General features: G+C 41.0%; 1 protein-coding gene across 1 annotated transcript; it reads right to left on the bottom strand.

Annotated features, from left to right (window-relative positions):
- Positions 1-2414: 2414 nt before the first annotated feature.
- Positions 2415-7752, bottom strand: LOC311054785 (keratin, type I cytoskeletal 19-like; the record flags this gene model as incomplete). The annotated part of the gene is made up of 7 exons (XM_084070789.1): positions 2415-2544; positions 2787-2998; positions 3440-3565; positions 3956-4114; positions 5091-5241; positions 5874-5950; positions 7384-7752. 7 exons carry the CDS (start codon positions 7750-7752, stop codon positions 2415-2417), a joined length of 1224 nt encoding a protein of 407 aa, XP_083926915.1.
- Between the last annotated feature and the right edge of the window lie 6227 nt (positions 7753-13979).

Raw genomic sequence — 13979 nt, 5'->3', positions numbered from 1 at the left:
GTGCAGGCTGCAGTCTTCTCTTCTCCTTCTACGGCACTCACAACTCCTTCCTTCTCAATCCCTCTAAGGCCTGCTTCAGGCCTGCTTGATCTTTGACCTCAACTTGTTGCTCCACGGCATGTATCCGAACACCATTTCCACTACATCCATATCCCAAATGATGAAAATAGCTGATCTACACAAGCTGATGCAGAAATTAGCTGTCCGAAAGTAGCCGATCTACAATCCAAGAATCAAGTTGAGAACAGGAGGGTGCATAAATCTCGCTGCTTGGTGACACCCCCCTCATGCACAACTCCTGTTACCCTTGAAACCCCTGACTCTTCTTCCAAGTCCAGGTGCTCTTCTTCTTCCTTCCTTCTCTGCTGTGATAAGAATCTACATTAGAATTTTGAGTCCTTCTAACCTTCCTGCACTAACCATGGATTCTCCCTCCTATTTGTATTCAACGCATGTCTCCCAGCATAACCATTTTCCAAATGATTATTCCATGTTTCAAAAATAAACTGTATAAAAATATTTTGTTATATTTTTATACAACTACAGTAGATTCTGCCACGTCCTGGAAAAGACCCTCTGTGATTGGCCAGTAGTCAGGAAGCTTGCCTTCTCCAAAATGGAGCCCGAGATACAGACTTCTCAGGACCGGAGGAGGCGTCTACCTTTATATGTCTATGGGATAAAACCTCCCATGGATAATTCCACTGGACTAAGCTGTGAAAAGAAAAGGCCTACACGAAAACAAATCACTGACATTCTCATAATTTGCTTAAGTTACAATTCAATGTAGTTATGGTAATAATAAGGTTAATTAGAGCTAATGGAGGCTTGCAGGTAACCCATTGGATCCATGTCAAAAATCCTTCCGGTCGGCCTTTCCAATGTTAACTCCTTGACTAAAAGGTTAATATCTCCATTTCTTTTTAACGTGGTGGAAGCGAGCCGTTTTCGATCGCCGATCACTCTGCAATGGAGGATCGTGTTAGAAATATTATTGTTCCAGGCGTTAGTTGGGACCCTCTGCCGTCTCACACGCACGCTTTTTACATGCACTTCCGCGTCGGGGCTTCTACAGCACGAAACGTATCAACGTAAGTGGATGGAAGAAATGCAGGCACTGAACCTATAATATTTTAATAAACCTCTGGCACCCGATGTGTTAACTAGCTGGGAGGGAATTCATAAAAATCATGCACAGGTTTTACATTTTTGGCATGGTGTTAGGCATGGGCATAAGGTTTTCAAAAAACATCACAAACTAGTTGGGCTCGCCCCCTAGTGGTCCGTTTGCAATGAATCCAATATCAGATAGGTATAGGTATGGTTGAAACCCCAAATAATGTATTCTGTTACTATTGGGTATGCTAAATAACCAACTAAAATTTAGGAAAATTGAACTTCTGGAAAGGCATCATTTTCAAGATGGCGGGAGCTTAAAATGCGTGAAGCTGAGAGGGAATATGTGCCATCATTGTTTGTATGTTATTTAGCAAACCATATGCCCATACCTAACACCATGCCAACAATCTAAAGCTTGTCACCAATTGCACAATCTTGATGATTTTTGACAAATTCCCTTCTAGCTAAACACTGCTGACACACATTCCATACAGTACATGGAAACCTGCTTAACCACAACACCCCACTACCACCTCCTCTCTGAGTGGAGCATCTATACATTAACAAAGTCTGTGCGTGCGTGCGTGCGTGCGTGCATGCGTGCGTGTGTGTGACTGTCAGTTTGTCTGTCTGTGTGTCCCGGCCATAACTCGGGCACCGTCCGACCAATCGACATCAAACTTGGCGTAAGTGTTGCTGAGATGAGCCGTAAAGTGTGCAGTGCAGAGTTCGGTCGAAACACTTGTACTTGTAACAGACTATTTCTACTATAGGGTGTTGATACTTTTACTTAAGTTTTACTTCTCTGCGTCTCTTTCTTCTTGTGCGAAATGTACGTAACATTTTCCTTCATGCATTTATTCCACACATCAGTTATTGTTATTGACATAATTACTATTTCAATGAGCGGGTGCACTCATTTAAGAGGCTTATTGATGTACCGGCTGGGTGAAGTTTGCGAGGAAAGAGGAAAGTTATAATAGAGCTGCTTTAATTTGCCATTAATAAAATGTGCCAAGAGCGACAACACACATTATATAAGCTGTTTTGCAGAGATATGATTACAGGTGTGTATTGAGATTTTAATTTGCCCTTTTATGTGCCTTCGGCGAAAAAGGTTTGAAAACCACTGCAATACGTTATTGAGGGTCATTCATAAACAAATTCAGACGAAAGAAAGAAGCACTGGCACTGTGGATTTTATTGAGGAATCAGGCTTACACACAATGCAGTACATCAGGCTTCCAATGGGCCCACATAATGCAGACACATCACTGGTCAAATGATTAAGAAAATCATTGATCAGGAATGTCCTCGGTTTTGCGGCTGGTCTTGGTGTCGGTGGAGATTAGCTTTCCATCCTCGTCCTTCTTGTCTATGGTCTCGGTGGTCTCGGTGGTCTTGGTGGTCGTGATTTTCTTGTTTCTGTAGCGAGAGAGACCAAATGGAACAAAGGATGGGTACAAGACATCAGGGTTTCCCAGACTTTTCCATGCCAAGTCCCCCAAATAGTCATAGTCTCTGGCCCCCCATATATATATGTATGTATGTATATATATATATATATATTAATTAACTTCAAATTGAAACTTGATACAAACGCTTGAGTCCAAGCTCACTAACGCCAGCATTTGTTTGTTGAAGATAAATCCGCTGCCATTTTGTACCTGTCCACCATGTTTCCAAGGTATGCGTTGATCAGTCTCCTGTACTCAATGATCTCCATCTCCAGCTTGGTCTTGTCCTGTGCCTGGTTCTCCATGTCAGCTCTGAGCAGGGTTAGCTGTTCCTCCAGGATACACACCTGTCTCTGGTAACCTGTCAGCAGGTTGGCAAATCCGCACTTGGTCTCTTCCAGGACGTTTACCTGACAAGCTTTCTGTTTCATAGATGGAGAGAGGGGGCTGGATTATTGGAAGTTGCCAAATGTTGAAAAACATGCACTTAGGACTTTCAATTTGCCAAGGGTCCAGTTCTGAGTTCTCGTTCAATTTTGGTACCTTTCAGGCTTACGGTTCGGCCTGGCAAGGCCTTTTCAATAATTAAACGAATCATAAAATGGATTGTAAAACATTACTGGGAGGCGGGAACAGGATTAATGTCAGCAGATAATGTCAGTCGCCTTTTCCTGTCATCATCACAACGGTAACTGTTTCCCCTGAAGTCAGTGGAAACAAAAACCGTAACGAGCACCCGATATGAGATAGTTATAGTTTTTTTCCTTGTGCAATCGAAATGCATATGAAAAACATGAACAAAATGGCTGTGTTGAAGGACATGAGATATTGAACCAAGCCATTCTCCTGTAACCGGGTCTTACCTTGCTGATCTCGGCCTGGAGTTTGATCTCCAGACTGTGCAGTTCACGGCTGACCGTGATGATCTCACTCTTAGACAAATCGAGGATCACAGTTCTTTGAGCAACTTCCTGGTTCAGCTTGTCGGTCTGTGGATGAAAACCAACGTTAATACGATGCTTAACACACGTTATGACAAACAGGAGGATCTGATGACTTTTAACAAAGTGAAATAGGATTTAATGTGGTGGTGTAGTGCCCTGGTTCTCAATGTGGGGTCCGATGAACCCCATGGGTCCTTGAGTAGGTTCCAGGGGGTCCCCAGCAAAAACTGTTTAACCGCTTTAACCCTATTTTGTACTTTGGCTATTCAAAAATAGCCGATCTACAAGCTTGCAGATCTGCTATTTTCACAACGCAAATCTTTTATGAGGGTCCCTGGGACAAAATATTTTCAGATGGTTTGCGGCCAAATACATATGCATTTGGGGGTCCCTGACATGAAGATGTTAGGGAACCACTGGTGTAGTGTAGCCTACCTTAGTCTTGAACCATGCCTCCACTTCCAGGCGGTTCTGGTCGATGACCTTCTCGTAGTGTGCTCTCATTGATACCATGACCTTGGCCAGGTCATCCTGAGGGGCAGCATGAACGTCCACTTTCACCTGGGATCCCAGCTCACCCTGCCTCTGTATGTCCTGGAGAACCATACACGATTTACAGTATTGTAGGGGTGCAAAAGTTAACCAAATTAATTGGTTTAATTGATTATTTAAAAATAAATGACACCATATCAACCAAAATGGCAAAAAGGAAAGGAAAGGCCTGCAGGTTAATGTGCCCCCTTAAGCCCCATAGACTTTGTCATACTACAAATAGTGAAAAGCCTTAAAACTTAAGCCTCTATTTCTTTGTTCTTTTTTATTACTTTAAAAAAAAGATATATTTTTTACAATATCTTTAAAGCAACTTGGATGTTTCCTTTTCATATTTAGCCTATGATGACATGTCCAAAATATAGGGATACACCAATCCCTTTAATAATGCCCGAGTATATTGCATCAATTGGATAGACATTTTGTACAGAGAAGAAAACTGTTGTGGGTCAAAAGAGCCAGAGACAGGCCAGTGTCAAGTACAATGGTTCATAATATCAGAGGAGAATAAGAACTAACAGCTTTAAGCAGGGGTCTTCAACAGGGGTCCGGACCCCTAGGGGGTCCTCAGAGCTACTATAGGGGGTCCGCCAAATCTTTGTGTGTTAGGATGTTATTTCTTTTTTACTTTAACCACTTGTACATCCCTCTTCTGAGGGGAACATTAGCCAAAAATAGCAGATCTACAAGCCCACAACGTCTCGCATTGTGAGCTTGTAAAAGATTTCGGCAAAGAGGTTTGGTGTAGGGGGGGAAGGAGCAAATGAAGAACTAAGTATTGAAGGTTTATGTGGTTAAATGTCTGAAATGAACAAAATACATTAATTTACACAACACTGATGATAATCAATGAAGCTATCTATGAAATCTATGAAAAGGTTTAATTTGCAACACAATTGTAGACAATGTAGTGGAGGTCACTGCTTCCTCTCTCAGCTGAGGAGTCCTTGGCCTGAAAAACGTTGAGGACCCATGGCTTTGAGTATTCATGCGTGATCTTCAACCTCCAAACATTTACCTCATCATGGTGCTTGTGCAGTATCTTCAGCTCCTCCTCCAGATCCTGCAGCTCCTCACTGGATCTCCCCACAGCCAGCTCTTCCTGAACTATCTTCAGAGCAGCGATGTCTGCCTCCACACACTGACGCATGGACAGCTCACTCTCATACCTGGGAGAAGGAGAGAGTACAGTATATCAATGGTTATCAAAGTGGGGTCCTTGAGGGGGTTCCAGGGGGTCCCCAGCTAAATTATTTGTTCTAGCCTCAAAGTCAAGTTTTTACCACTTTAGCCTTATTTTATACTTTCAGTATTGGAAAATAGGCGACCTGGATTAGCCTATAGTAACCCAGTCAGTCCAGGTGCCGATATCCAGGTCAATCTTTAGCTTCTCTAGTCAACTGCACTCTGTTTACTTGGCTTGTATTGTATTGATACTGTATGTTTGTTTTGTTTTGATAGTTATTTCAGCAGCAAACTCTAGCTGGCTCATTTACATGGATGTGAAAACTGAAATGTTGATTAATTAGCACTGTCCCTGGTAAATAAATACATTTGTAAGTCCATCTATGAGCAGTTTTATTTGTGATAGAATGTACAATTGCACAGCATATTTCTATCTAGCTAGCAATCAAAATGAGGCCTAAATGCAGCCTCAAACATACTATACCACTTTACTTGTTCTCTGTCATTCACCCAATGGAAATACAACCAAAACTACAAGACATTTATAATAATGTGTCTTCACCCACAGCTTAAAATGGTTACATTTTTTGGACATCTGTTTCCTCCCCATACTTACTTGACTTTCCAGTCATGCAGCTTTACATTGTCATTCCTCAGTTGGACTTTAGTGTTGATAAGGACCTCTTCGGAAATCTAAAGTGAGGAAGCAGTAGAAGTGTCAACAGCTGAACAGCTAGATCAGTGAAACATGTTCATGTCAGGCACCCTCAGATTGATATGTATTTGGTTGAAGAGGCCATAAGAGGCCATTTGTGTTGTTAAAAATGTCCAAAATGAGCCCACATCTTTCAAAATGTTGATTTATTTATTTATTTATAATAGCAGACACGTCGTGAGCTTGTGATGTATACATTAGGGCTAAAGTGCTATTTTCTGTTACCACCTCAAGGACCCATGGGGGTTCCCAGACCACACTTTGAGAACCACAGAGCTAGAGAGAAATGTTCCTTAGCTGGTGACTTGGTATGTCTTGTTTTATTTGGCAACGCAACTAGTTTTTGGCGAAGGTTTTAGTATTCCACATTCCTAGGGAAGCTAGCACAATGCCTCATTACCTACATAACCAGTATCCTGTTAGTGGGACCTCTTGGCTCCCATTAAGTCAGTTGTACTTTAGGGGGGGAATATTTTAGGCTAGTAGTGTCTCTGTATTGGTGACATATGGACCTAACCTGATCAACAAGCATATAATTTAACATTCCAAAAGGTTTCAAAATAGTCTACTCATGTCAATGTTCTGGAAAACATTTCAGTAATTTGATAAAACACAAAAAAAAATGTCAATAATGTAATATTAATTATTACAGTTAAGATAAAGTCCAACTGTAAGGGGAGACATGTTTTATGCACATCAAAAATAATGGTTAATAATGGTAGTTTTTTTTATCAACTCGATAGACAGTAGATCAAAAAGAGGTTGTTGCCCACCGTAGTAGTAGCCTACAGCTACGGAATTTAAACTCAACCACTTAAGCCCTGTTTTTATCCTGTGTAAATAGCCGTTCTACAAGCTCAGAATGTGTCACACTAAGTCACACAAATAGAACCAAAAATGATTTGGCATATCATATGAATAGTATGCATGCACATCCAGTCCATTTCATAGAAACACCTGATACCCAGTGGATATGTGAATTGTTCAAACTATTGTGCAATTCCTCATAAAAGCAAAGACATATTTTTGTACAAACACTATCCAACATCTCCTGAAACTGTAGACCAGTTCTGTTTACAGCCCTGGTATACTTTGTGGTATGATGAATAGTGAAAATAGTAGATCTACAAGCTGATGCTATGGGTTGTAAGCATGCAATGTGTTGTGAGCTTGTAAATCTGCTATTTTCAGGATTTAAAAAAACGTTAAGTGTTTTGAAAATGATTGAAAATGGTTAAGAAGATTGGAAAACGTTCGTAAAAATCTGCCTATAACGACATGCCCAAAATAGGGAATGGCCAGGTTGAAAGTAAAGAATCGAGTGTGACCAGTTCTGAAAACGAGGATAATATGAGTTTATGAGATTGATACCGTTGCTACAGCACTAACTCAATTGAAGCTCTGTTCTCACCTCTTTCTGATAGTCGTGAATCGTAACTACGAAGGCCTTGAGGTGCGTCTCGGTGCGCTTGACCTTCTTCGCATTGATCTTCTTCTCCAGCTCGTCATTGGTCGTCTTCAGGCTGCGCACCGTGTCCAGGTAGATCTCCAGGCGGTTGTTGAGGTTCTTCATGGTGGCCTTCTTGTTGTCGTTGATGTAGCCAATGCCATACTGGTCAGAAACCTCAACGCAGCCGGATGCAGCCTGGGAGATGCGGACGCCAAAACCTCCTGCTCCGCCGTACATGCTGCCGGCTCTCTTGGAGCCAACATGACCGCACATGCCACATGGCAGAGACTTCATCATGGGAGAGCTGCAGATCACACAGAAAGAAGACATGGTTGACTGAAGTTCAGCTGGTTGGTGGCGGTTATGCTCTGGATGGAGAGGAGAAGGCTGAGTGAAGCACTGGTTTGACACCAGTACCTTTTATAGTGCAAAAGGAGGGAGGGGCGGGCAGTGTGTCGGAACATTTAGAATACCAAATAACTGGTTTATGCTAATCAGCACAGGTCCAGCAGGTAAAAGGCCTGCAATGTAACTGTGTCATTATCACATGAGGTCCATTAGTTTAACCATAGTGGTCATCAATCGTGTGGCCTAAGGATATAGACGGTATTTCTCAGTTGGCTTATCATATTCTAAGCTGCCTTTCAGGAGATTCCTCTTGACCAGATATACAGGTTGTATAAGTAGATCCTCATTCAACCATCACATACTCGTCTTAACTGTGCAGTCATCCCCCCACCATTTGAATATAAGTGATGATGAGATAGATTTCTCTCCCTTTCTCTAATGGACTCATGTGTTATATATATCCACTATATGCATTGTGGTCATTTCCCACTGTATGGCAATGACTCTGTATATTGTGGTCATCTCCCATTTTGGGGTTGTTATATGCCCCTTTCGCTCAGATTTTATTGCCATCTAGTTACTTCTTATTGTTATTTGTCGTACACTACCAGAAAGTTGGACATGAGTGTGGACAATGAGGGATTTGAAATGTGAATATGTGTATACTTAGTATTTTTTGTAATTTGATCTTGGTGTAGTCTAAAGATGATTTAATAATTGACAGTTTGTGGTTGCTATAAAATGACGTGAGTGTCTGTCATAACCTGTGGTCCCTGATGAAACACGTAGGTCACCTGCGTTTCCCTTTTTTGTTCTTTGCTTATACAGTAGCAACTACCGGTAAGCCATGGATAAATAAAGGCTTTTAACTTAACTGAACCGTATTGGATCTTTTTTAAGTTCACAGACTGACTTACTCTGATCTTACACAAAAGGAAGGAACTTAAAAAACGTGTTGACCTAAAGTCTATTCTTCCAAATGTCACCCATCTAGATTCCAGACTCCATGTCATCAACGCTGGACTGAGCAGCATTCCAGTCTCATGCTTAAGTGGTCAGGTCAGGTCAGCGGTACATTCCACTTGGTTCCTAAATGCATCTCTGTACACTATTTTTTTAGTGAACAGAGTACTGAACAGCAGTGGTGGAAAGTAAGTAAGTAGTAAGTAACAGTACTGGACATGTATACAGTGGTGAAAGTAGATTGGAAGTTCTTGCCAGTACTACCCCCTTCCCCTAAATAATAGGTTATTGTGGGATCGCTAAAGCGATCACACTAATGTTATTGCCACTATTTACTATTATTATATATTTATTCCGCCCGTTTTTTGGCACCTAACTAGTCCTTCATACTTTTAGCTACAAACTCCGTTCCAACTCTTCAACGTTCGGCCTACTCAGGACATGTCGGCTATTATTTTTATTTTTGATATAATTTGTACTTTTAGAGAAATTTCACTTTTTACTGCAAAAAAAATCCCATTCATTTCAATGGGGAAATTCATAATTTTAGCTAGAAACTCCGTTCCAACTCTATAACGTTCAGCCTACTTAGGACATATTAGCTACCATTTGAATTTTTTGAAATAATTTGTACTTTTAGAGATATTTCACTTTTTACTGCAAAAAATCCCATTCATTTCAATGGGGAAATCCTATTTAGCTACAGTGGAGCCTAGCAACTGCTTATTAGACCCTAGCAACACCATATTAGACCATAGCAACCACCTATCATACCCTAGCAACCACCGATTAGACCCTAGCGACCACCGTTTTACCCTAGCAACCACCTGTTTTACCATAGTAACCGCATATTAGACCACATAGACTGCATATTAGACCTTAGCAACCCCCTATTGGACCCTAGCAACCGCTTATTAGACCCTAGCAACCACCTGTTTTACCATAGCAACCACCTGTTTTACCCTAGCAACCACCAATTAGACCCTAGCAACCACCTCTTAGAACCTAGCAACCGGCTATCAGACCCTAGCAACCACAGTTTTACCCTAGAAAACTACATTTTACACTAGTCAACACCGAAAAACCTTTAGAACCGTAGACCTTTAAAACCTTTTGAACCTTTAAAACCTTTTGAACCTTTAGAACCTTTAGAACCTTTACAACCTTTCAAACCTTTCAAACCTTTAGAACCTTTCAGACCTTTCAGACCTTTCAAACCTTTCAAACCTTTCAAACCTTTGGAACCTCTTAAACCTTTAGAACCTCTTAAACCTTTAGAACCTCTTAAACCTTTAGAACCTTTCAAACCTTTCACACCTTTCAAACCTTTAGAACCTTTAGAACCTTTAAAACTTTTCAAACTTTTAGAACTTTAAACCTTTCAACCCTACTAACAATATCAATGCTCAATACCATCAACATTCTTAGCGATCCCACACTGTTTCTTCAGGAACAGTACTTTCTAGTTGGTTTACCTATGATACTAGATTACTATTTCTATGCATTTAATGTATTACCTCGTGTTTACCTTGCTTACTGCTTAAGTCGCTCTGGATTAAGAGTGTGTGCTAAATGCATCACTGTTGACAGGATTATTGATAGGCTTGAGCTATCAGACCACCATGTGGTGTGTTTTAATATGACTGTTTCTGACCTAGCAAAAAACAATACTGAGTATAATATAAAAAGACGTTTTTTTTTAGTCCATCTGCAGCCAACGAGTTTCCCCTTCATCTGGCATGTGCACCCCCCTGTCTGATACTGCCCTCAGTGAATGTTATGATTCAACATTTTAATCATAAATTAGAGTCAACTCTCAATATAGTGGCCCCTTTGAAGTCCAAAAAGAAACATAACTCCAGAGTAACACCCTGGATCAACGAGCATATGCGGTCACTAAAAAAAGAATGTCGTAGAGCCGAGCGAGTCTGGAGGAAAAATAAACTCACTATCCACCTGGATATTTTCAAAAAATCAACAGCTGTGTATAACAAAGCCCTGTGTTTGGCTAGGCAGGCATACTTTTCTGGCGTTATCAATGAGAACAAAAACAATGCCAGAGTTTTATTTTCTACCATTGATCGTCTCTTGACCCCCCCCAGTCCTATAAGCAGTCGCTCCCCGTGTCTAAGGATAAGTGTAATGAGTTTGCATCCTTTTTTGACAACAAAATGATTGGCATTCGAGCTAGTATTATGAACTCCCTAACTACAAATGCGGCTAATACTGCCAGGTGTAGTAGCGTAAATCACAGCAGGGGTAGCCTGACCTCATTTTGTGAAATCGGTGATGAGGAACTCCGCAAAACAATATCACAGATGACATCATCCTCCTGTTCTCTGGATGCAATCCCCACCCCCTTTCTTAAAGAAGTCCTGGACAGTGTGATTGGTGACATCCTAAAAATTGTCAACAGCTCCTTACAATCAGGTGTCTTTCCAGACTTACTTAAAACAGCTGTAGTTAGGCCCTTGCTCAAGAAGCACAACCTCGATCCCTCTGTGCTGGGTAACTATAGACCCATTTCTAATCTGCCTTTTCTGGGCAAGGTCCTAGAAAAAATTATCTTCCATCAGTTAGAGGTATTTCTACAGAACAACAGGATCCATAACAAATTCCAATCCGGCTTTAGGAAAGGGCACAGTACAGAAACAGCACTAGTAAAAGTTATCAACGATCTTAGGGTGTCCGCTGACAATAAAAACGTATCCGTACTCTTACTCCTTGATCTAGCCACTGCGTTTGATACGATCGATCACACCATTATAATACAACGTCTGGAGTACTGGATAGGTCTGTCGGGCACTGCCCTGTCATGGTTTCATTCTTACTTAACAGGCAGAAGCTATTTTGTCAACTTAGCTGACTCTGTCTCGGACAAGCACGACATCTGCTCTGGTGTTCCGCAGGGCTCAATTCTTGGTCCACTATTATTTTCCCTGTATATACTGCCGCTGGGAGAACTTATTTCCAAACACGGAGTGAATTTCCATTTCAATGCTGACGATACCCAGCTGTACCTTTCTGTAGCCCCAGATGACCCCAGTGCTCTGGACCCGTTGTTGACCTGTCTGTCCAGCATCAAATGCTGGATGAGTGAGAACTTTCTCAAACTAAATGAGGATAAAACAGAAATTCTCATAATTGGCTCTAGCGAGCAGAGTAGTAATAACAAGTAGGCTTGGTAACATGACTGTAGGAAGTGACACTACAGTCAAGAACCTGGGGGTTATTATTGATTCCGATTTTGAATTTTAATACACATATTTGTCTTGTTATCAAGATTGCCTTCTTCCATCTGAGAAATATTGCACGAATTAGAGCCTATCTGTCGTTGGACGATGCAAAAACGTTGATCCACGCTTTTGTGTTCTCTCGACTTGATTACTGTAATGCAGTTTTTTCTGGCATGCCAAAGAAAACAACCGACAGACTACAACTAGTTAAAAAAAACTAGTTGCACTAAAATGCGGCAGCCAGAGTTTTAACTAAAACTAAGATGAGAGAACATATTACTCCTGTTTTAGCAGCACATTGGCTCCCAGTTGTTTTTAGGATCGATTTTACAATTATTTTACTTGTTTATAAAGCTCTCAATGGTCTGGCACCTTCTTACCTCTATGACCTCCTCCCTAAATACGCTCCAAACCGCCCCCTCAGGTCTTCTAGTGCAGGCCTACTCGAAGTGCCTGAAATGTCATATAAAAAACGCGGTGAAGCATTTGGGTCCCCCAATATACACACGGCCACGCTGGGCCCCGTGCGCGGCTGGGGTTGAGGGGGGCGTAGCCCCCAGAAACTCTAGTTACACATAAGACAGTCACCCTCTGTGGACAGTTTTAAAGCACAGCTCAAGACATATTTATTCACTCTTGCTTTTAGTTTTAGTTTTTTCTCTTCTAAATCTCTGTGTTGTTATTCATGTCTTTACTATTTTGCTCACTGCCTCACTGCCTGGTATGTATTGTTTTAGCCATTAATTTTATGCCAGTGTTTTTTGTCACTGTTTTATTGTGTATTTTATACTTTTTTTGTTTTGTTTTTGTTTTGTTCTGTAAAGCACTTTGCGCTGCATTTATGTCATGAAAGGTGCTATATAAATAACGTTTATTATTATTATTATTATTATTGGGTATGCTAAATAACCAACTAAAATTTAGGAAAATTGAACTTCTGGAAAGGCATCATTTTCAAGATGGCGGGAGCTTAAAATGCGTGAAGCTGAGAGGGAATATGTGCCATCATTGTTTGTATGTTATTTAGCAAACCTTATGCCCATACCTAACACCATGCAAACAATCTAAAGCTTGTCACCAATTGCACAATCTTGATGATTTTTGACGAATTCCCTCCCAGCTAAACACTGCTGACACACATTCTATACAGTACATGGAAACCTGCTTAACCTCAACACCCCACTACCACCTCCTCTCTGGAACTTCACAGCATCTATACATTAACAAAGTCTGTGTGTGTGTGCGTGCATGCGTGCGTGTGTGCTTGTGTGTGACTGTTAGTCTGTCTGTCTGTGTGTCCCGGCCATAACTCGGGCACCGTCCGACCAATCGACATCAAACTTGGCGCAAGTGTTGCTGATGAGCCGTAAAGTGTGCAGTGCAGAGTTCGGTAGAACCACTTGTACTTGTAACAGACTATTTCTACTATAGGGTGTTGATACTTTTACTTAAGTTTTACTTCTCTGCGTCTCTTTCTTCTTGTGCGAAATCTGCGTAACATTTTCCTTCATGCATTTATTCCATACGTTATTGTTATTGACATAATTAGTATTTCAATGAGTGGTTGCACTCATTTAAGAGGCTTACTGATGTACCGGCTGGGCGAAGTTTGCACTCGTTTTGACTGGGAGGATACCAGACATATTAAAATAATGCACTCATATATCTAGGGTAGAAGGGGAAAGTTATAATAGAGCTGCTTTAATTTGTTAGACTTTTTAATTGCCATTAATAAATGTGCCAAGAGCGACAACATACAGTATATAAGCTGTTTTGCAGAGATATGATTACAGTATTGAGATTTTAATTTGCCCTTTTATGTGCCTTCGGCGAAAAAGGTTTGAAAACCACTGCAATACGTTATTGAGGGTCATTCATAAACAAATTCAGACGAAAGAAAGAAGCACTGGCACTGTGGATTTTATTGAGGAATCAGGCTTACACACAATGCAGTACATCAGGCTTCCAATGGGCCCACATAATGCAGACACATCACTGGTCAAATGATTA

Source organism: Gymnoscopelus microlampas (assembly GCF_963454915.1).
Source record: "Gymnoscopelus microlampas genome assembly, chromosome: 11".
NCBI lineage: Eukaryota > Metazoa > Chordata > Actinopteri > Myctophiformes > Myctophidae > Gymnoscopelus > Gymnoscopelus microlampas.
The sequence above is the reverse complement of the archived record's forward strand: the minus strand, read 5'-3'. Positions and strand labels throughout refer to the sequence as shown.